The 25,205-nt window shown below is 35.7% G+C and overlaps 1 protein-coding gene across 2 annotated transcripts in view; it reads right to left on the bottom strand.

Moving 5' to 3' along the window:
• Positions 1-25,205, bottom strand: part of RNF128 (ring finger protein 128) — an 80,262-nt gene that overhangs the window by 1,600 nt on the left and 53,457 nt on the right. For both annotated transcript variants that reach the window (XM_058536450.1, XM_058536449.1), the window contains exons 2-6: positions 22,881-23,128; positions 12,549-12,620; positions 9,192-9,274; positions 8,211-8,307; positions 7,229-7,397 (exon numbers count right to left, since the gene is read on the bottom strand). In XM_058536450.1, the coding sequence (XP_058392433.1) occupies positions 7,229-7,397; positions 8,211-8,307; positions 9,192-9,274; positions 12,549-12,620; positions 22,881-23,128 (669 nt within the window). The remainder of the gene's footprint in view (positions 1-7,228; positions 7,398-8,210; positions 8,308-9,191; positions 9,275-12,548; positions 12,621-22,880; positions 23,129-25,205) is intronic.

Here is a 25,205-nt window from a genome sequence, read left to right as displayed (position 1 = left end):
TACGTTTTTTTTTTTTGTGAGGAAGACTAGCCCTGAGCTAACATCTGTTGCCAATCCTCCTCTTTTTGCTGAGGAAGATTGGCCCTGGGCCAACATCTGTGCCCATCTTCCTCTACTTTATATGGGAGGCTGTCACAGCACGGCCCGACGAGTGGTGTGCTGGTCTGCGCCCGGGATCAGAAGCCACGAACCCCCGGCCGCCAAAGCAGAGTGCGTGAACTGAACCGCTATGCCACCGGGCCGGCCCCTAATTACGCTTTTTTTGATTCACGTGTGCTTACTTCTACCTAGATTATAGCCTCCTTAAAAGCAAATCTTATGTCTTCTGCTTCTTCTCTATCCTAAATATAACAGTTCTTAAACCTGGCTTCACATTTCAATCACTTGGGCACTTTAAAAAATTACCTATGCTTTTTCATATGCATAGATAGATAGATAGACAGACTGAAAAAAAACCAACCAGGAAGTTGGGAGGAGTTCCCAAAATGGAATACAAACAGTAACAAATGAACATAATTATATTACAGATGAACTATATAACCATCCTGAAGAAAGTGGGGAAGAAAAGAACTAATGTAAGTAACTTTGGAAAACAGTATTTTGACTATATCCTATAAGGCTGAAAACAAAGAGAACTACGTCAATTAGTGAAATTGTTTTTCACAGGGGTGTGAGTTAGCAATGTTGAAACTACTTTGTGTATTCTAGGATTGAACAAATAAGTAAATACATTATGGATGATGAGAGCCAGGTTTCTCACTCTTAGAGAAAGGAGTTACAAATAAGGAAAGGGGAAGGCTAGAATAAACTCTGTGGTGTTAGACTGGAATGAGATGTATCAGTATGAGCTCATTGTTTGTCAGATGATTGATAGATAGACAGCTATATAGATGTAGATGTGTATGTATATTTGTGTGAGTACTTACACATATTTCCTAACTTTGTTCATTGAAACGACTAATAGCAATGACACCCCAACAGCAATGAGCATACCTAGTGTCCAGATCTTGGTTTTAAAGTACTGTTCTCCAATAAAAGGCCCCCTGAAGAAATGGCTATTTCCAGGGCTAGGGCAAGGAGAGTGCAAGATTAACCTAGATTCTAGCCTACCGGTCAGCAAACTACAGCCTGCAAGTCAAATCCATAGCTAAGAGTGGTTTTCACATTTTTAAAAAGTTTCAAGACAAACAAAGCAAAAAGAAAGGAAGGTAGGAAGGAAGGAAGGAAGGAAGGAAGGAAGAAAGAAAGAAAGAAATGCAACAAAGACTTATGGCCTTCAGAGCCTAAAATATTTACTATCTGGCCCTTTACAGACAAAGTTTGACAATCTCTGGCCTAGAACATCTTGTAGTGCCAGAAAGTAAAGAAGTGCTCAAAAAAGTGATGGGGCATGTTGAAAGAAAACAAAAACTTGAGGGAGTCCCCAGTGACCAAATCTAGGACAATCTAAGCAATAAATAAATCATGAGAATAATATTATAGAATAAAAGAAATATCTATGAGTCCATACTATTATAAATAAATAATTGAATAAATAAATGGAGAAAGGATAGCTCTTCCTTAAAATAGAAGCTTAATTAATGTAGAAAGGAGGATGGAAATAGAAAATCACCATTTTGCACACACTTCAGTAATAATTATTGCAAGCAAGAAGCATCAATGATTGCTAAAATTAGTGGGTAAAAGTATGATGAAAAACAGGATATTTGCATAGTCACCAAGTGTCTCTCTACAAGATAATTAATAATTACAAAAGGAAAAATAGTAACATTAAAAGGGGAAGCTTGGCAGACACCACGTTAACCAAGTGAGCAAAGTTAACATTATCAGAAATAAAACATGGACATCGTGTGCCTCCTTATATGATATGAGGCAGAGCAGGGTACAAGATCATTTCTGAGGTATTTTTGCCAGAAATAGACAATGAACAATGAATTTAATCATCAGGAAGCAGCAGACAAGTCCAAATTGAGGGACATTCTACAAAATAACTGACCAGTAGTCTTCAAAAGTGTCAAGGTCCTGAAAGACAAAGACTAAGGAACAGTCACAGATGGGAGACTAGGGAGACATGACAATTAAATGCAGTATGGACCTTTCAACAAATTAGGTATAGAAGGAGCATACCCAAACATAATAAAGACCATACATCGGGGCCAGCCCAGGGGCATAGTGGTTAAGTTCGTGCGCTCTGCTTCGGCAGCTCGGGGTTCGCGGGTTCGGATCCCAGGTATGGACCTATGCACCGCTTATCATGGACCTATGCACAGCTTATCAAGCCATGCTGTGGCAGGCGTCCCACATATAAAGTAGAGGAAGATGGCATGGATGTTAGCCCAGGGACAATCTTTCTCAGCAAAGAGAGGAGGATTGGCAATAGATGTTAGCTCAGGGCTAATCTTCCTCACACACACGAAAATAAAGAAGTAAAAAAGTAAAGACCAGATATGACAAACCCACAGCTAACATCATACTCAACGGTGAAAAGCTGAAAGCTTTTCCTCTAAAATCAGGAACAAGACAAGGGTACCCACTCTCACCACTCCTATTTAACATAGTACTGGAAGTCCTAGCCAAAGCAATTAGTCAAGAAAAAGAAATAAAAGGCTTCTGAATTGGAGTGGAAGAAATAAAACTGTTTCCAGATGACATGATCTTATATAGAGAAAATGCTAACAACTCCACCAAAAGACTGTTAGAACAAATAAATGAATTCAGTAAATTTGCAGCATACAAAATTAACATACAAAAATCAGTTGCATTTCTATACACTAACAATGAAATATCTGAAAGAGAAATAAAGAAAACAATCCCATTTACAAGAGCATCAAAAACAATAAAATACTTATGAATAAATTTAACCAAGGAGGTAAAAGATCTGTTCTGAAAACTATAAGACACTGATGAAAGATACTGAAGAAGATACAAATAAATGGAAAGATATCTTGTGTTCATGGATCAGAAGAATTAATATTGTTAAAAGGTTCATATACCCAAAGCCATCTGTAGATTCAATACAATTCCTATCAAACTTGCAATGGCATTTTTCACAGAAATAGAAAAAAGCAATCCTAAAATTCATATGAAACCACAAAAGACCCCAGACAGCTAAAGCAATCCTGAGAAAGAAGAACAAAGCAGGAGGCATCACACTTCCTGATTTCAAACTATACTACAAAGCTATCATAATCAAAACAATATGGTACTGGCATAAAAACAGACACACAGATCAATGGAACAGAATTGAGAGGCCAGAAGTAAACCCATGCATATGTGGTCAACTAATGTTTGACAAGGGAGCCAAGAACACTCAATAGGAAAAAGTCTTTTCAATAAATGGTGTTGGGTAATCTGGATATTCACATGCAATAGAATGAAACTGGACCCCTTACTGGACATCTTACACCACTTACAAAAATGAACTCAAAATGGATTAAACACTTAAACATAAGACCTGAAACCATAAAATTCCTAGAAGAAAACACAGGGAAGAAGCTCCTTGACATTGGTCTTGGCAATGATTTTTGGATATGACATCAAAAGCACAAGCAACAAAAAGTACAAATCAAAAAATGGGACTACATCAAACTAAAAAGCTTATACATCACAAAAGAAACAATCAACAGAATGAAGAGGCAACCCATAGAATGGGAGAAAATATTTGCAAACCACATATGAGATAAGGGGTTAACATCCAAAATATACAAGGAACTCGTACAACTCAATATCAAAAAAACCCACAAATAATCCAATTAAAAAATGGGCAGAGGAACTGAATAGATATTTTTCCAAAGAATACATACAAATGGCCAACAGGTACATAAAAAGATGTTCAACATCACTAATCATCAGGGAAATGTAAATCAAAACCATAATGAGATATTGCCTCACATTTGTTAGAATAGCTATTATCAAAAAGACAAGAGATATGTCTTGGCCAGGATGTGGAGAAAAGGGAACCCTTGTGCACTGTTGGTGGGAATGTAAATTGGTGCAGCCACTATGGAAAACAGTATGGAGGATCCTCAAAAAATTAAAAATAGAACTACCATATGATCCAGCAATCTCCATTACTGGGTATTTATCCGAAGGAAATGAAATCACTGTCTTGAAGAGATATCCACAGCTCCATGTTCACTGCAGCATTATTCACAATAGCCAGACAGGGAAACAACCTAAGTGTCCACTGACAGATGAATGGATTAAGAAAATGTGGTGTGTGTTTGTGTGTGTGTGTGTGTGTGTGTGTGTATAATGGAATATCATTCAGCCATGAGAAAGAAGGAAATCCTGCCATTTGCAACAACTTGGATGGCCCTTGAGGGCATTGTGCTAAGTGAAATAAGTCAGATAGAGAAAGACACATACTGTATGATCTCACTTATATGTGGAATCTAAAAAAAAATCAAAATAAAAAACCCCCAAACTTATAGAAACAGAGAGTAGAATGGTGGTTTCTAGGGGCTGGGAGGTGGGAGAAATGGGGAAATGTTGGTCAAAGGGTACAAACTTCCAGTTAAAAGATGAACAAGTTCTGGGGATCTAATGTACAGCATGGTGACTATAGCTAACAACAGTGTATTACATACTTGAAAGTTTCTAAGAGAGCAGATCTTAAATGTTCTCACCACACACACACACAAATTCATAATTATGCAAGGTGATGGATTTGTTAACTAACCTTACTGTGGTAATCATTTTGCAATATATACATGTGTCAAATCATCATGTTGTACACCTTAAACTTACACAATGTTAAATGTCAAGTATATCTCAATAAAGCTAGGAAAAAAAGAGAAAAAAAGAAATGCAATGTGGGATCCTCAGACAGAAAAAGAACATTAGTGGGTTAATTGGTGAAATTTGAGTAAGATCTGTAGTTTAGTTAATAACATTTTACCAGTTAATTTCCTGGTTTTGATAGTTGTGTGTAAGATGTTAACATTTGGAGAAGTTGGGTGAAGGGTATATGGGCATTCTTTGCATTATTTTTGAAACTTTTTTTCAGTCAGCCTGAAATTATTTCAAAATTAAAGTTAAAAAAATTAAAAATACCTGTGCTTGGGCCCCACCCCTCATGGATTCTGATTCAACCATTCCAGGGCAGAACCCAGGCATCAGTAACGTTTAAAGTTTCTCTGGGTGATTCTAGTGTGCAGCCATGGTTAAGAACTAGGGCCCTTATTCAGTGGTTCTCCAAAGTGTGGTCCCTGGATCAGCAGCATCGTTATCACCTGGGAGCTTATTAGAAATGAAAATTCTCAGGCCCCATCTCAGACCTACTGAGTCAGAAACTGGTGGTGGCCGCTCTGTTTGAACAAGCCCTCCAGGTGACTTGATGTATGGTTAAGTTTGAAAACCAGTGCTCTAATAGAACTTAGCACAATGATGGGACACACAGACATGAACTAATCAATTGTATGTTTACAAAGTTATTTAAATCAACTATCACCATAATAATCAATGGTTAATGGGCAAGATACCCAAACTAGTAATACATAATCTTAGATAAAATTAAATCTATTCTATGTGATCATTCATGCAACACTTGTTTGAGTATCTACCATGTGGCAGGCTGTGCTAGGTGCAGAGTATACAACAGTGAATAATAAGACACTGTCCCTACCCAAAGGAACTTTTAAAAGTTTTAATACAATTCAGTGCAATAAGTGCAATGATAGAAGTTCTATGAAAACAGACAGTGGAGCCACACATATGAGTCAAGGGAGGTTTCTCGAACGGGGGCAAGTTGGAAAGGAAGAACAACATTTAGACTGGGCTTCCCCAATTTCTTGGGGGAGGAAGAGTGGAAGGAATGGGCAGAGAGAAGATAGTGGCTCAAACTAAGACTGTGGAATTAAGGTTGGAAATTAGGGGATGGATTAGAGAAGAAAGATATTGAATCAATAGGAATGGGAAGAGGGAAGAATCTAGGATCTCCGTAGTTTCTGGTTTGAGGCACCTGAATGGGTATTACTGCCATTTATCCAGATAAAGAATACAGGAGGAAGAACGTAGATCATCATTTCATTTACTTCTCAAATTCTCTACAAAAACAATTCTGCTTACCACCCTCCTCCACAAGAAGAACAGAATACAAAAGAAGTAGGTTGGAACTTTTTTAAACAAGCCTAGCAATAAACTGAATTATCCTGTACACTCTCCTTTATCTTTACTGAATTCTATTACCACACAGTAATGGGAACAAAAGACCATCTGGGGCAAAGAGACAATGATTCTCTATTACAGGTAGAATAACCCACAGATTTTTAAGATTCTTATGACTACTTTGTCCTCTAGGAGGTCTGAAGATAAGATTACAAGAAATATGAAGTTTGTTTTTGCATGATAGTATTCCTTGTGATTTCTTCAGAAATGGTATTTATGGCACTGATAAGCCTACAGAGGACAAAGGTTTATGTCATAGGAAGCTGAAACTCTCACAAGTCATCCTGACACTTAGTTTTTCTTCTACTTTTATGCCAGAATTAGGTTATCTCAAAATGAGGATTGAGAAAAAACTATCAAACCAACAAACACCATGAAAAAGGTAGAAGTTCAAGAAAGGGAAAATAATTTATATAGGAGTTTTCTCTTTCTAAGGAAAAAGGTAATATAATTCCCTAAAATTTCTCCACTGGTATGATATCACCAAGTTGCAATAGTGATTCACATGAATTTTGAAAATAATATATTCAATTTTAGTTTCCGTGGTTTGTTCATTCCATGGTAAATAATCAACAGGTGGCAGCACATATCATTCTTAAGCACGATTTCCAAACTGTGCAAAGGATGGGTTCCTGAGAAGTTGTGTATAAATCAAGCTTTTGTAAATTGAATTCTATTTTATCATTTCAGGACTCCTTTATCTTAATTTCTGATTGATCTGCAATAAACAATGGCTTCTAAAGTTTAAAGTTTCTCTTTAGCCTCTGTAAGTTAATAAGCCAACACTTAAATGCATCAGAGAGAAGCTTTCCAATAAAAAATGTTTTTCTTCTGTGAATAATCCCCACTCCTGATGCATTTCATCTGTCTCAGGTACATTTGAATATGTATATATTAAATTAAGGTAGGGGTGCATCCTGCATTGCATCATTAGTATTAGAAAAAATCTGGAATGTGTTAAGGGATGAATGGAACAAACGCTAAAAAGCAGGGGTACTGGGCATACGATCCACAATGGATCATTTGTGGGGCACTCATTGCCCCTCAGAATGGTGCTTACTTGCTGACTGCACGTGTTCCTCCAAAGGCGGTTCATCTGCTCCCTGAACTGAAGCATATCCAGATGATGCAGTCTCACTGCGATTATCCTCTTCATGAGGAGAGGCACTATTGGATGTTTCATTGGATACAGGGACTTGTAAAGACACTGATCCATCTTCAACATCCACCTTTGGAAAGCATTTGAAGAAATTAAAAGACTCTTACAGTACATGCTTTTCCTTGAAATATCATTATAAAATTTCTTCATAGGTGACTTATTAGAGCAATGCTTCTTAACCTTTTAAACCTATAATCCCTTTTGATGATCACAAAAATCTCTTGCTGGTCTCAGCCAGAGCAGTTGCAGTAACTGGGTCCACCAATGGGGTAAAAGATGTTACAGGAAGATTGCCTTAACATCTGACATGTTTATCTGGGTGATTCCAGCACTTCGTAATATAATGCCTGGTACAAGGTAGGCACTCAAAAAAAAATGAATGCTGTCCCCTAGGGAAACTGAGAATCACTGTCACCCATGTATCTCCTCAAGTCACGAAGATTTTGTTGAGCTCAACTTTCTGTTGTGCATACTGTGAACTAGGTAGATTTTTACATTTACCAAACATAACTTAATATTTATTGTACTTTCTCAAACTATACATGCTCATTTAATTAGAAGTTTGGTCAGTATGCAATAGGAAGAGAGTAAAAAACAGGAAGGGGTATCAGAAGCCAGTTGGTAGTTTATATGGCCATCACTTCACATTCCAACCAAACAATAAGTACATTTGAGGAAAGAGAGGAAGAAGGAAAATGGAGGTGGTCCAACATGGCACCTCACTGTCACTATGATGTAAATAGGTCCCATTTTCAGTATAAACTGTAAGTCTAGTACATTACATAGCTAAATAATAAGTATGTTATTTTCCTGAAGGTCCAGGTACATAAATAACACACTGCTTAAGTTCCTTCATATAAATAGTTTAGCAATGTTTATTTACCTCAATTCCCAAAGCTTTGAGTATGTCACACTTGCACATGGGGCAAGTCCTGTGTTCTAACAGCCATGGGTCAACACATGTCTTATGGAAAATATGGCTAATGTAGAAAAAAACACATAATTTAGTTGTCAGTTGTAAAATAGCACGCGCCTAATATACTAACAGGTTACCCTGTAATTGTATTTCGTCTTTTAATGGATAACTTTTTTTTCTTTTAAACACACTATTACAGCATAAATACTAAGAAGGAGCCACAGAAAAAAAATTTGGAAATTTCATAATACTATACTTGTAAATATAAAAGCCTCATTACCCTAGCTTAAAAAATTATTTTCAATACTAATTACTTGAAAAATGGCTTAAGATGCTACCTGACCTAAGACTTTGTTCAGTATTTCAGAACCTAATTATCTTGCCATCTCTAACTATAAAATGGTACAGTTAGTCATTCTCAATAATATAGTACAATATAGTACTGAGCACAACATAATGCTGAAACTTTAGGCAATATGATACGTTCCAAGAACACCACTATTTAATAGCTAAAAGAGTGTTAAGAACAACTTTCAGGAGAGGGATAATAAAAAACTAAAGAATGAAGACTTCCAAATAGGTGCTCATAAGTTGATTTTATTTTATTTTTTTCCTCAATAGGATTGTTAGAATGATTTTAAATTAAATTAAATAATTGAATTTAAATTAAATAATTAAATTAAATATATATATATAAAATTGTGGTGCTAAGTTCTTAGTTTCATATGGAACTACTTTCCAAATTGTACTAGATTATGGAAACTTAGCCTTATACCAATTTCAATGATATTAAAAAATAAAGGATTCACCTATATTTAAATGAAAATAAGTTAAAAATAGACACTCTCTTTATATCAATTTGGAAACATTCAAAATAGTTCCCCCCATTACAATTATTTTTGTAAATCAGCTATTCTTACTGATGACATAAAAGAAAATCAAACTTACTTGCAAGTTAAGATGCGCACCAAATCATTTGGTTTATATAGTTCAATACACACAGCACAACTATCTCCATCAGGGCCAATTTCCTATGAGCAAATAGTTATTGTTACTCTGATGGATAAGAAAAAATACATTAAAATACAGAGCAAGATCAGAATATACATGTATTTAAATTGCATAAATTCCTACAGAAGGAGGAACATCATATCACTAAATGACTATGTTTCAATAAGTGATTTAAAATTATTTAGACTTAATTGGAATCTAAAAAGAAAGGTCAAACTTACAGAAACAAAGAGTAGAAAAGGGGTTGCCAGGGGCTGGGGGGTGGGGGAAATAGGGCGAGTTTGGTAAACAGTACAAACTTTCAGTTATAAGATGAATAAGGTCTGAGGATCTAACGTAAAACATGGTGACTATAGTTGATAATACTGTATTGTATAACTGAAATTTGAAAATGAAATATAATTACTTAGACTTAAAAAGGGTAAAAGAATAAAGTCAACCAAAAGAGGAACAGTACAAAGAGAAACATGTAGCACTGATTTAAACTGTTTTTCCTGGCTTTAGAATTCACAAATGCCATTTGTACAAGTTTTATAGCCATGTTTTCCCATTAAAAAAAATTAAGGTATAATTCACATGCAGCAAAATTCACTCTTGTTAGTATAGAGTTTTGCAAGGCTGGACAAACATGCACTCCCTTAATCCTCACCACAATCAAGATATAGAATAATTCTATTACCCCAACAAATTCCTCTGTACCCCTTTGTAGTTAACCCCTTCTCTCACTCCCACCCTCTGGCAACCACTGATCTGTTTTCAGTTCCTATAGTTTTGGCTCTTCCAGAATGTCATATAAATGGACTTGTGCATTATCTAGCCTTTGAGTCTGTTTTTTTTCACTTAACATAATGCATTTGAGATTCATCTATGTTGTTGGATCTATCAGCAGAGCCCTCTCCTTTTTATTGCTAAAAAGTATTCCAGAATATGGATGTACCACAGTTGTTTATCCATTCACCAGATGAAGGACATTTGGGTTCTTTCTGTTTTTGGCAATTATGAATAAAGCTGCTAGGAACAATTGTGTACATGTTTTTATGTAAACATATTTTTTTCCTCAAGGGTAAATATCTAGTAGTGAGATTCTTGGGTTATTTGGAAAGTGTATATTTGACTTCATAAAGAACTGCCAAACTGTTTTTCAAACTATCTGTACATTGCATTCTCATCAGCAAATGCATAAGAGTTCTAGTTATTTCCACATCTTGGCCAGCTCTTGTTATTGTCAGTTGTATTGGTTTTAGCCATTCTAATGAATGTACTGTGGTATCTCGTTGTAGTTTTAATTTGCATTTCCCTAATGACTAATGATGTTGAGCATCTTTTTATGTACTTTTCTGCTATCCATATTTATTCTTTGCTAAAATGTCTCTTTTGCCCATTTTTACCTAGGTTGTTTTCTTACAGTTGAGTTTTGAAAGTTTTTTTATGTATTCTGAATCCATTTTTTTTATCAGATATGTGATTTGCAAATATTTTCTCCCAGTCTGTGGCTTGTATTTTCATTCTCTCTCTTTTTATTTTTACTGAGGAAGATTCGCCCTAACATCTGTTGCCAATCTTTCTCTTTTTGCTTGAGGAAGATTTGCCTTGAGCTAACATCTGTGCCAACCTTCCTCTACATTGTATATGGGTCGCCACCACAGCATGGCTGCCAATGAGTGGTGTAGGTCTGTGCCCAGGAACCAAACCTGGGCTGCTGAAGCAGAATGCACTGAATTTAACCACCAGGCCACAGGGCTGGCCCTGTATTTTCATTCTCTTAACAGTGTCTTTCAAAGAGAAAAAATTCTTAATTTTGATAAAACAAAATTTCTCATTTTTTTCTTTAATGGACTTGTTTTTACTGTCATATCTAAGTAATCTGCCTAACCCAAGTCATGAAGATATTTTTCTCCAAAGTTTTCTTCTAAAAATTTCATAGTTCCAGGCTTTATATTTAGGTCTATGATCCATTATGAATTAATTTTTACAGAAGTATATGAAGTATGGATTTAGGTTCAGTTTTTTGCCTACAGATATCCAATCATTGCATATAGAGAGCCAACAATTGGCTATCCTTTCTTCATTGAATTGCCTTTGCACCTTTGTTGAAAATCAATTGATCATATATGTGTGAGTCTATTTCTGGACTCTTTCTTCTGTTCCATTGATCTAAAGGTCTATCCTTTCTCCAGTACGACAATATCTTGACTACTGTAGCTTGAAAATAATTCTTCAAATGAGGTAATGTGAGTAATCCAAATTTGTTCTTCTTTATCAAAATTATCTTGGTTATTTTAGTTCTTTTGCTTTTCCACATAAACTTAGAACAAACTTGTCAATTTCTACAAAAGATACCACTAGGATTTTAATTGAAACTGCATTGAATCTATAGATTATAGATTGGGGGGAACTGACATCTTGACAAGTGAGTCTTCTGACCCATGAACATGATGTATCTCTCCATTTATTTAGGTATTCTTTGATTTCTTTCTTTTTTTGGTGTTTTACAGTTTTCAGCATATAGATCTTGCACATATTTTGTAAGATTTATGCCTAAGTATTTAAGGGTTTTGGTGCTATTATAAATGGTATTTTTTATTTCAATAAGTTCTATAGCTATTTTTGATACATGTTTCACACATCAATGGTAGCTTTCAACTGTTCTAAATCTGAAAATGGATGTTCAGGTAAAGTTGTACTGAAGCATTGTATTAGTTTCCTGTTATTGCTGTAACAAATCACCATAATTTAGTGGCTTAAAATAACACAGATTTATTCTCTTATTGTTCTGAAAATCAAAAGTCTAAAAATCAAGGTGTTGGCAGTGCTGTGCTCCTTCTGAAGGCTTCGGGGAAGAATCCTTTTCCCTATCTTTTCCAGCTTCTAGAGGCTGTCTGCATTCCTTGGCTTATGGCCCCTTTCTCGCATCACTCCAACCTCTTGCTTGCCTTGTTACATCTCCTACTATACTACAGTCAAATCTCCCACTTCCTTCCTCTTATAATGACACTGTGATTATATTTAGGACCCACCTGGATAATCCAGGATAATCTCCCCATCTCAAGATCGTTAACTTAGACCTGCACAGTCTTTTTTGCCATATAAGGTAACATTCACAGGTTCCAGGGATTAGGACCTAGACATCTTTGGGGGCCATTATTCAGCCTACCTCCAGTATCAAATAGATAAAAAAGGCAATAAGATTCATAAATTCCAATGAAAAGCATACTTTGGAAGAACATTTAGCTTTAAAAATGGCTTGCTAAGCATTGCTTTAAAACAAATAGAATTTAAAAGTCATAAATGCACCTTGTCTCCTTGTTTCAGTGTGCGTAGCTGAAGCCTTCCAATAGCTTTTTTAGCATCTGCCTTTAATTGTCTCTGTAATAAAAAACAGCAGGTATTAGAAAAACTATTTTAAAAGAAATACAATGATAAAGGTGGAAAGGATTGATACATATTTATTAGGTAAAATCAATGCATAAATGACTTTTAAAAGATAAAATCTAATTAACCATAATAAATGTCCCATTTATCTGATATCAGGCAGGATTTTTCAAATCACTGAAAGTTTTCACTTATTATGTTTCTCTACGTTCTTAAACAGCATCTTTGGACTACAATGGTAAAGCTACATCTTCCTATTCCAAATGGATTCAGGTGCTATGATTTTTCAAAGCAATTTCTTATTTTCAAGTTCAGAGGACCTTAAAGTGCATCTTGTCTAATTTCTTTTTTGAATCATGTCTTGTTTGGTAGAAAGTACACAGGATTTGGATTCAAAGGGACCTAGATTCAAAATCTGACTTTAATCCTGGACAAGTCATTTAATTCTTTGAGCTTTTTACTCATCTATAAAATGAGGATAATACCAACGCTTACAGTGTTATTTGGTATTAGAAAAAAAATGCTATTTATAACCATTACTGCCTTATAAGGAGGGTAGATTCTGAGACTGAAAGTGGTAAGCCTTTTTTTTTTTTTTCCACTGAGCTTATACCTAGATGAGTCTGGATATGCATAGGCAAGCCCAAGGCTCATTTCGGGAATAAGGACTAAAATATTTTACATAATTGAATCAGAAGTGAAGTTGGGGTACAGGGAGTAATCAAAGATGTGAGCAAAAGATGAGAAAGAGAGTAATCAGTGAGAGACTGTCCCTCTAAGCGGGGTGAACTGGCCAGAGGAAAAAAATCCCAGGTGTTAAGATGTTAATTTGGTTATTTGTGATGCTGCAAATAAATCCTTCCTTCCCTTTCAGTAAAATCTACCATATACACAAATGCCTCAAGTGAATATAATACATGTGTAAATCAAAGAGGCTAGGTTTCACACCTGGGTGGATGCTGTGTGGAATATAGAGAGAGCATGTGTAACATGACAAGATGATAAGCAATCTTCCAATTTGAACTGTAATATGAACAAAATTAATAGAAATTCAGCAAAAAGGAGGCACTCAGAACCAGAGGTCATTGTGAGAATGTAAACAGCCTCCTCATCCCTCTATAGGTATCTTCCCTCCATCCCCAACAGGGAGACCCCCCACTTGACACCTAGGTTATGTGAAAATTAGAGATAATGTAAGTAAAGTATCCAGAATAATGTCTGGCATATAGCAGACACACTCAATAAAATGTTTATTAAATGAAAATATAAAGTACTATTCATCAATAAGCATAATGGCTTCTTGTAACATGTTTATACATATCTGTAACAAATATATTTTGGAAGGGAATAATCCACGAGTATAGATAGGTATGTGAGGAAATTCCTTAATGCTCAAACCTGTTTCCTATATAAAACATCATTTTGTGAAAGGTATTTGGCTTAATGCCAAGGAGATTACCAGCCAAACTATTTCTTTGCTTTCAGAGTTGGTTAGTGTCAGTTTCACTGAAGCCCAGAGTTGTGTTCCTTCCCCTGATACCAAGGTAGCCACTAGTACTACTACTTCCTTATATCCATACAGTTATTTTATAATTTAAAAATTATTTTTGATATCTATTAACTCATTTAATCCTTGCAACAACCCCCTGAAGGAGATAATATCCCCATTTTAAAGATGAGCAAGTGGAGGCTTGGAAAAGTAGAATAGCTCATCCAAAAGGGCATGCAGCCTCTAAATGATAGAACTGGTACTGGAACTCGGCTCTTCATATTCCAAGATTCCTTACAATACATCCATCCATAACTTAGCTACCTTTTGAAGTTTTTCTAACTCCTGGATTCTATTGTCTGTCAAATTGTGGCCAGTCCTTACAGTGAACAACCAGCATGCCCACAGGGTCCTGGCCCTGGCCTAGACTTCCGAACGTCACTACTTTCTTTTCACATAGATCATGAGCTATTTAGACACCAAGATGAGAAAAATGCAAATGACAAAAAATAGAGCCAACAAGAGAAAATGGGAAAAGAAAAAAATGTAGTTGATGATAAGCCTTTGACAATCATTTTATACTTTGTCTTTAAAGCACTTCTGACTTAGGTTTAAGAAATAAGCACTATGACACAACTGAGGAAATGTACTCACAAGGAAGTGATACATCTCTAGTGTATTTACTTGATTGTCTATATAGTCTAATTTCTCATTTCAAAATATTCAATTCAACACAATATAAATACCCGAGTCTCCAGTGCTAGTGCTTATCAATTTATTAGGAATGAATGCAAAATATGTAACTTTCTTTAATTATATCCAAGACTAACGCAAATATAATTTGAGGGGTGGGATTGAAGGCAAGCTTTAAATGTAATGTTCAAGTCTATACCAATAAGAATAGTAGACCTTACATTAAAAACAATGCTAAAAAAAAGTGAGGGGGAATAAAAAAATATGGGGCAAAATCCAAGATGCTAGAAGATCCTAAGCAAGGGACTTGATTATGAAGGAACTCTAAAGGATCTGCAGCGTAGCACCAACCAATGTTTAACGAAGTAGCTCTGGAATAAAAACACTTGTTTAAAAGTAAATTTGGATATTTCCAATAACTTCTACTGAGCTTTTATAAGGAAAAGAAAAGCCATTTTCTTTAAATATGAGTGTAAGACACATGATTTTGGTAAGAAGCACAAACTGTATTTTTAGAGCTTGAATGAAGGTCACTCGCAAAACTACAATTAGTACTCAAAATATTTCACTGTCACACTGATAGCAAGAGTTTCCAAGATGCATTCATTCCTCTGAAAACTGAAATATGAGAACAACATTAAGACCAAGTAGTTTATATTAAATACATATGTTTAGATAATATTATTTAAGACAAACTTCTGGGTGCCCAAATATGCCTCAACATTTAAAGACAATATGCCCCAGTGCAAACTGTAATTTATATTTTATTCCTTAAAAAACAGAACTTCAAGAATATATCTACTTTGTTACACAAATTACATTGGACACTTTTTCAATGCCTCTTCACCATTTCAGAATTTTCTCTTACCTTATAAATTTGAATAGCACATTGTTTCTACCTCATCATATTCTGTAATTATATTATTCATGTGTCTTTCTTGCCTACTAGATTGTAAGTAGCTAGAAGACTGGGTCTTAACCATTTTTAAAAATTTCCCATAGTACCTAGTAGTTGCTCAAAGAATAGCTCCTGAATTTAGAAAATAAAAACAGATTTTCATGACTTTCTCATCCAAGTCACAGTTTTACTCATTAAAAGCCTCTATTCCACTAAATTTGGGAAAGGAAAGGTTTAGAGAACATGTATTGGGCTCCTACCATGTGTCAGATTCAATCCTAAGCTTTTTACGTGTATCATCTTGTTGAATCATTAACAACCTTATGGTATAGGTATTTTAATATCTAAATTTTATATAAAAGAGAAGGTTCAGAAGATTGACTAAAGTCCAGGCAGCTGGCTAGCTGCAGAGCTGTAATTCAATTCAAGCTCAGGTTCTATCTGGCTTTAAAGTCCATGCTCTCTCCACTATCGTACACTGCCTCCATTGTGTAATAGCAAAGAAGCCTTTAAAAGGCTTCACATTCCTTGCGAAGAAGATAAAGAAATAAGAAAAAACCCCTCAAAGTCAGCTATTCTCCAATCTTCAAATCCGTCCTAAATTGGTTACTTACTGTGATTTGGGGAACTCTTTTAAATAAGTGTTTTATACCAACAGACTCTCCCCTCTGCCTCCCAATCCTAAGAGATAGCTAGTCTAAGAATATTTGGCAGTAGAGTTGAAGAGCGATTCAAGGAAGCTTGGTCGTTGGCCAATTTTCTTAACAGAAGCTTAATGTCATTACTCTGTTCAAAAGCTGTGATCGTTCTAGTCACTGAAGAATCTCAGCTATATAGTTTTTTTTTTGGTTCTGAGTGAGACTTTATTTGAGCTGAAAATGAAAAGTCAGGCCAATTCTTATCCTATATTACAATGTTCCATTTTTAAATTATAGTGAATTCAAAGATATTCCACCTAATTCATTTGTGTATTTATATCCAATTAAGTAAAATAAATGGTCTGGTGATTTGTCAGCCTGGTTTTGGGTCCCAAGGTGTTCAGCTTTTAGCTTAACTGAAATCCACATGAATGACACTAGGCATGTAGTCAAACCCAATTACTCGATGGGGGAAGGGTGTGCAAAAGCAAGAAAGGAGGGTGGATATCAGCAAACTAGATTTTCCTGCACTCAAGTCACCACTTTCTTAAAATAAAAATTTTCACAAAAATTTGGCTCAGAATTTATAAAACAGGATATTAAAATCAAGAATTATGGTAAGAGGATTCTTTTCCTCAGATATATCTGTGACCAAAATCAATGTCAGAGTCATGTAGCTGTTTTGATATATGAGAACTGAAAGAAATCTATTTTTTTCTCCAACAAAAACTTATGCATAATATTTTAATGAAAGTATTTCTAAAGGAAAGAGGAGGTGCAGGCTATAAAACAGCTTCCCATAGTATGGAACTACACAGTTGGGAATAAATAGGAGTGCAGACCACTTGCATGAAGGTGATCACTGTGAACAGTGTGAGGAAGTGCACTGTAAGGAAGAGCAGTGAGGAAAGAGGGAATTCAAGCTGGTAGGTAGGTTACGGCTCAGATTATAGCATTTTTCAAAGAAAGACAATCAAAACCTTTAGAATTAGTGATATAAATATAAAATTAGAGTAAGTGAATATATAAAAGTCCTGAGACCCATTATAAGAGCTTCTTTTTGTTCAGTGAGAAAGTCAGAGAAAGACTATAAAACTAGGTCCTACTCAGACAAGAATTTGTTTAATTTACTCTTCTTATATAAGAGCCAAAATAATAGTTTTGTATAAGGCTCTACTTAATTCTCAAATTTAGGCAGGATCAGAAACATACATACAAACACACAAACCACAAATGTGCATATATTAATAGCATATGCAGACACCTGATAAATCTTCCAGTTAATTTCAAGTACTAGTAGAGAAAACCTAATGTAACCAGAAATATTTCAGATATTTTTAGTCATGCTTTAAGTTCAGGGAAAAATTTTAAGATATTAATGTAGCTTAGTTTTTCCTCATCTGAGACCACACAGGAGTGCTATCTCTTTGGCAGTGAACTACAAGGACATGTGTGGCATATCTCTTCCTAGGGAGCAACTTTGAGTCTCAGAGTCTGAGGCTCAGGTGGAGGGGCTGGTAACTAGGTAATCCTGCTAGCAACTGGCCATGTTGCCCAAAACTCAGGACCCCAACAGTAAACCAGGTGCATATCATCAATCTTGATTGTTGCACCAAGCAACCATGACAAGCTTATACAACATGGTCCATTGATCCAGGTGTATGTAACAAAGTCATCAACCACCAACATAAAGAACACTTTGAAGGCCACGTTCCAAGGGTTGGCCAAGGGCCAATCATGGTTCCCTTGGAGACTTGCAAGGAGTAAGCAACTAGATGTACTGTGTTATCTCTTTCCTCACAATCCATCCTCTCGCTCTTGGTCAAGGTCTTTTTAATAACAAAATATCATAGTTATTTAGGCTTCTAACAGTACAGCATTTATACATAAGGTACAGTAAGAACAACATAAGTATATCTAATAATTGTAGAAGCCAATGAAGGGTGAAAATAGGCTCAAAGAATCAATTCTTCCAGTCTATAAGATCATTTCAAATACATTTATATTGATGTATTAATTAATTATTTTTTTTTAAAGATTTTATTTATTTATTTTCCCCCCAAAGCCCCAGTAGATAGTTGTATGTCATAGCTGCACATCCTTCTAGTTGCTGTATGTGGGACGAGGCCTCAGCATGGCCGGAGAAGCGGTGCGTCGGTGTGCGCCTGGGATCCGAACCTGGGCCTCCAGCAGCGGAGCGCGCGCACTTAACCGCTAAGCCACAGGGCCGGCCCTTGATGTATTAATTTAATCATCTGTTTACGCCCTTCATCTATGGCCACTTGAACTTTGTGATAAACTGTACAGAGCTATTTAAATATAGGAATGAATTAAGTCTAATTCTACCTCAGGCCAATCACTCTTCATTGGTATCACATCCTGGGGAGGTTTTACTTTAATTTCCCAATACATTTGATTATCAAATGATTCATATATATAAGGTAGTTGAATCTTACCAACAATATCAGTGTTACACCATATCACAATATGGTTATGATTCAGTTTGGTTTTGTTACAAAATCAATCAGGAAGTACCAAAGAGTGTTTAATAAACCTTCCTAGAAGAATTGTTCTTTGCCCACATACCAGATATTATTATGGACAAGTGTTACCACCAGGGGTGATGATACTGTAATTTCTAGGTTCCATGTTAGCTGAGGACAAAGCCAATCATTTGTCTCAACTCACATTACTATATAGTTATAGGTTCCCATTGACTGTTGTACAGCAAGGCCATCTCCCTCCCCTGGGGAATACATGGGTATCACTCAGTATTATTCCTATTCCTACCAGCTAGTCTTATTTTGGCCCATACTTTGGTCAAGATCAGTCAGAGATTATCAATGTAAGTTACAATTTCAACTAGAAAATTTCCATAAATTTGGGGATCTGCACGTATCTCAAAAATGCTCTCCCTGAGCTTCCATAGCTAAAAATGGAAGGCCATTACCCCATGGCTACTTGGGCCTCCATTTGAAGTAAAATAGTTAACAGACCCTGTTGTGTCAGAGTATATGCTCTTTCCCAGTCTTAAGTGCTAGCATTCTCTAGCATTATGTATTGGGTATGTGTGACCATATTATCAAAGCTTTATCATCTTTCCAAGTGGATTCTCATTCTTTTCCCTCCTCTTGGAAGAAGAATCTTTCCAATCTGTCCATTTCAGTGAGTAAATTATTTTCTTCTGAGAGTCACTCTTCATTAAAAGTAAATTCAGCTTATTCCATTACACCTAGGCCAGCTCCTATTTCACCTAGAGATCTCTTTTGTTTCACCGGGCAATGTTTAATCCAACACATGCCCTGTTGCCATTGAGTATTATTGCTCGAGTACAGTTAGGATACATGCACTGTACCCCAAAATGCTGACGGTCTCATGCCAGAGTCCAGTGTATAGTGGTCACTCCCAAATTCAGTTTAATCTTAGCATGTCATAAGGTTTTCCATAATCTTCCTTGTCTCAGGTTAGGCTTGTTCCTGGTGGGGATGCAAATCCACTATATAATGCCTAATATGTTATTTTCATTCACAACCCATTGATACTGTTCATCTTGTTTAAAAACTTTCTATCCACAAAAACAGGGATGATATGTGTTCTTACACATAATACTATGACATGTCAGGCATATGGCCACTATGTGCTGCCCATTATATTTGGGCATTTTGGTCATCAAAATTTATGGTTACACAGTCATCAGTTTGCCTGACACTAATACTATATGTCATAATGGTTCAGGGGGAAGAAATTCCTGAATAGTCTAATAAATTCCTCATATTCTAATGAAAGTAAGTTTCCATAACTCAGTTTCATTATCATTTCCACCAGTAAAATGAGGATAAGGCAGTCAAACATTCAGTGATAGTTATAACCATCATATGTATCAAGCTCTGCCCTTTAAAAATAAATAGGAAGTCAGGAAAATTAAATAACATGTAAAAGGCATTCCAGTAGTCTCAAATATTTATAAGCAAAAGGGATTATCAGTCATATATTCAATCCTTTAGTCACCAAACGAGAAACAGATATAGCCCATTAAGTAGTGAAAGAAGCCCTCTCAAAAGCCGTCTCTAAAAGGTGAGAAGTTTTAATGCTGTTCTTGACCATTTGCACAGAAGTTAATTTTCATAAAATATATTATAAACTATCCAAAATTACTTAAATGAACAATGAGACCAGAGTTAAATATCTAATAGAGCTTGTGCAACACCAGGCAGTTCTTTATAAACTCTATTACTTGCCGACGGGGTTTAATGCCATGTTAAGAGATTTATTATAGCACTTAGAATACAGAAATACATATTTCACTATAAACATATGAAAACCAAACATTGTAACTATAACCTTTGAGTAGTTAGTCATAGTGGATACCAATTTCTTTCCAACCTCAGAGATAAAAACAGCACAATATACAAATGTCAAATATTAACACAGTGTGAAACTATTGAATGACCTGGCACGAGAATTTTAAACATCCTTTTGACCACAGCTAGGAACAGGCTGAACCTGCCACCAATGTGATAAGCTGCTTCTCTGAGGAGAAGGACAGAAGTCAATTAACTTTAAACATTGAGATAATTATCACTCATTATCACATACTGGTGTCTAATATTTATGAAGTTTTTATAATAGGATTTTGATTTCTCGTCTGTTCCTAAATTCAACTAACTGTCCTGCTATATAGAAATCTTTGCTGCTGCTCCACTCCCAAATAAAATGGGTTCATCTTTGCTTATTGGAGAAAGAGTGCATGAAATGGCCAGAATTTCACTGCCTTTGGAGGAACTTAGTACATATAAAAATGTATTCTTGACCCTACTATATGATCAGCTGAAAGCATTAAATTCCTACTGAACGTTCTGGAGAAGTGGCACACCATCCTGTTGTTGTATTAAGAATACTAGGGGAGGAGGTCAGAAATGATGGAGGCTTGGACCAGGGTGGAAGCGATGGAAGTGGTGAGAGGAATTGGACTCTGGGTATATAATGAAGGCAGAACCAACAGGATTTGCTGATGGAGGTTATATGGGAAGTGAGAGAGAAAGAGAGGAATAAAGAATAACTCCAAGGTTTATGGCCTGGGGTCAAGAGAAGTTCTTTTGAAAATGGAAGCAATAATAGCATGTTTGTGTGTCCACAGTAACAGAAGACAAGGCAGAGGATATAGGATATAGATACAGATGCAGATGGGTGGGTAGATGTGGTGAGAGCTTATGGAAGTACTCTTTTGATTACTTCAATTTTCTTGGTGAAATAAGATCCAAAATACAAGTTAAGAGTCAAGTTGGAGGAGGTGTTGGAGGTTTAAGGAGAAAGGAACATGTATGATTAGTCACCTAGGAAAGCAGGAGAGGAAATGGCTAAGAAAACATAGTATGATTGTTCGGCAGCATTAAGGGCTCACTGAGTTTGTGGTCATAAATTTAAAGTGAGATCAGTCTGTATAGACGTCAATATTTTTCAGCTACTTTAGCTATGCAGAGTGCAGGCATAGAGTAGGTGTGAAGTAGGATTTAACCAGGGTTGGATTTTAACAGCAAGTATAACAAAGAGAAGGGCCAAGGGAACTGAAGATGTATGCATGGGAGTGACCATGGAGGGGGGGTCACAGGGGGATGAGGGGCAGTTTAAAGGTGGTAGGGTCAATCCCACACAACCATAGGTACTTCCCTGTTCAATGATGCTTTGGTATTTTTGCTCTATTATTTCCATATTTTGTACCTGTTTATACATCAGTTGTTAAAATATGGTAGAAATTATGAATATGTGACTCTGTTTGGAGCTTAGCACCATATCATGCACAATTTGATCTTTAAACCTGTCTTCTCATGATAATCAGCCTGGTCTCTCTTCCTAGCCCTGCCCCCACATGCCAATACACACATGCACAGTCACATACATACATGTAAAATAATAGTGGTTATCTTTGGGTGGCGACTACAGTTTTTTGTATATGGGGTATTGAGTGAAGGTTTTTTCCCTTGTACTTTCTAATTTTTAAATTTTCTATATTGAGTATAAAATGCTTTTGTAATTTAGAAAAATATTTAAGAGAACATATGTGTTTATACTCTTGTATGATTAAATGCTGGTTGTGCTCTTTAATGAGGTGTTAGAAGACTTAATCAGGCAGGATTAAGGCCATAGACAAATTCTAGAAATAAAAGATTTGAGAGGATGGAAGCTGACATACTTTTAAAAACTACCAGGTTTTGGGCTGGCCCCGTGGCTTAGTGGTTAAGTGCGCACACTCCACTGCTGGCGGCCACACGCACCGACGCACCGCTTCTCCGGCCATGCTGAGGCCGCGTCTCACATACAGCAACTAGAAGTATGTGAAACTATGACATACAACTATCTACTGGGGCTTTGGGGGGAAAATAAATAAACAAACAAACAAAAAAAAAAACCTACCAGGTTTTATAAAACCTATGCATGGATCATTGTCTAGCAAGTGAAGTATATTAAAATGTATGACACTGAAACTACAATTAAAACCGTAAAATATTTTTAAATTGGAAGAAAGGACCATTACAAACCTGCTTTCTGCTTTGAGCTCTTGCATTCCGTAATCTTCGAGCAGAATAAAAGATAAAATAGCCCACAGTTGCTGCCGTGATAATAAAAAAGGACACAGAAACGAAGAAAATTGAATAGTGATTCACCCAAGGGCCATGTTTTTTCCCTACTTCAATGACCATTGTTACTTGTATGCCTCTTTGAATAGATTGTAGAATTTTTGTGCCTTTCAGATTGCCGATCATGATGGCAACAATGTCTCCTGCACCTGTAAAATAGAAAGGAATTCAGTTTTAGTTTGGTAAAGCATTCTTAGTATAAAAATCCAATTGCTAAAGTGATTTTAAATGATTCTCAATGAGACAAAGGAAGAATACTCATTCATTCAATTAACATTTGTTGGGCACTTACTATGCATATATAAGTTATAAGGGATATAAACATGCCGAGACTTATTGATCTTAAGGAACTCATAGTTTAGTAAAGAAGCTATGAAATATGTATAACAAATACCTCTCCTCTCCTCAGGTTAACCACCTATAATTCAACAGTATTGAGTTTGGGGTTCAATTTGCCTCTTACATAAGTCTTTCTTAAAGACAAATAGTCCCCTGGGTGGTAGAGAATTGGGCTTACATCCTAAGGAATCTGAGATTTGGGCAAGACAGAAATATTTAACTATATATTTCTCAGTTTATAAGGTGATAGACTATTCATGAGCTCACTACTAAAATGTAAAAGAATTTACATACCAGGATTAGTAATTTGAGACAAATAATGTTTACAAGCCCAAATGTACAATCTATATATATATCCATGTGCCATTTTCCTATCCTCAAAGCAATATAAAATTCGTCCAAGGTGCTCTAAGATTTTGCACAGACCTAATCAGGTTAGTAATGAATAGAACATGTAAAATCAATAGAAGTGTATGTTTCTATTCACCACCAACTAAAGTCAAGCCTGAAATTAGACTAAGCTTATTACCTAGTCTAATAGTTTAAGTCTTAGTCTAAAAGCCTAATCTCTGTAATACCTCCCTCTCTACCCCCGACTATATAAACGTTGCGAAAAAATAAAGAACAACCATCATCTTTCCCAATGTTGTGAGATTGTCAGATTACTCATGCTATTCCAATGGTTATCAAGGTATGTATTCCTTCTAGTTTATATGACTTGAGACCAATAATCTTAAGCAAAAGAACAGAGTTCTTTGACTGTTAAGAGATTACAAACAAGAGAAACCTCCCACTGATATTAGGTTAAGGTACCAATCTTTGTTAATGATCAAACTCCAATCGGGAATAAACACAACCAAACACACACATGACTCTAAAAGGCCCTTTATACTAGAATTTAAATACAAAAGTACAATATGAAAATAGTATTCACAATTTCAATGATCAAATTAAGAGTACAAACTTTAAACGGCAATGTACATAGCAGAATTATTACCCAAGTAATCCCTTAAATTTATGGTCCCCAGTGGCTGAAGTCTTCAAAATATCAAGATCATCTCTTTACTTGAAGTTACTAATTCAAAAAGTATATTCATAGGGTATTATTACAGATCCTTAAAGTTCCAAAAGACACTACTTTTACATATGATAGCCATTTACTTAAACCTTTTTATAACTTGACTGACTCATTTGTCATCACTCAGTTTGGTAGACACTGACAACTTACTCTCTTCTAGTTCACATGGGGAAAATCTCAAAAGCAATGGGAAGTAAAGGAGTCTGAAATGCCTTCTGTTGTATCTTTTTCCTCTATCAGTATATGACCCAAATATCCCTTATGGGTCTAGAGAAATGGCTATTTTGCAAGAGAGTGGCTCATTTTTCTGTTTATTTGGGGGCTTTAATTTTCTAGCTTTTGCACTAAAAGCACAGACATTATTTCAATTATCTTTTGTCATTAGTTGTCTTTTCTCTACAAGCCATCTGTCGGGAAAACTTCTGGTTATAAAGTTTTGAATAATTATATAACCTAGCATTCATTTCTGATATTGTAACCTGTATAATCTTTTACACCATAGATAATTCTAAAAATCAGGTTTCGAAGTATATTATAATTTTAAAGATTTCTTTTTAAATCACAGATGTGTCCTTCTAAACTTTTTGACTAATAGAAACAAGTTTTCATTCTTTTAGAAGATATGAGGTGGGTGGCAGGGGTGGATGCTCAGGAACATACTGGCCATTGTGGTCAGATGGAGATTAAAAGACAAGGATAGTCAAGAAATGTACATTGTCTACACATAAGGAACAATGCTATGCTTCAATCACCCCAATTCATATTCATACATGCTACATATACTCCAACTATCTATTGAATTAGCTTTC

This window comes from Diceros bicornis, chromosome X (genome assembly GCF_020826845.1).
Source record: "Diceros bicornis minor isolate mBicDic1 chromosome X, mDicBic1.mat.cur, whole genome shotgun sequence".
NCBI lineage: Eukaryota > Metazoa > Chordata > Mammalia > Perissodactyla > Rhinocerotidae > Diceros > Diceros bicornis.
Note: the sequence above shows the minus strand (reverse complement) of the source record. Positions and strands in the feature narration are given on the sequence as shown.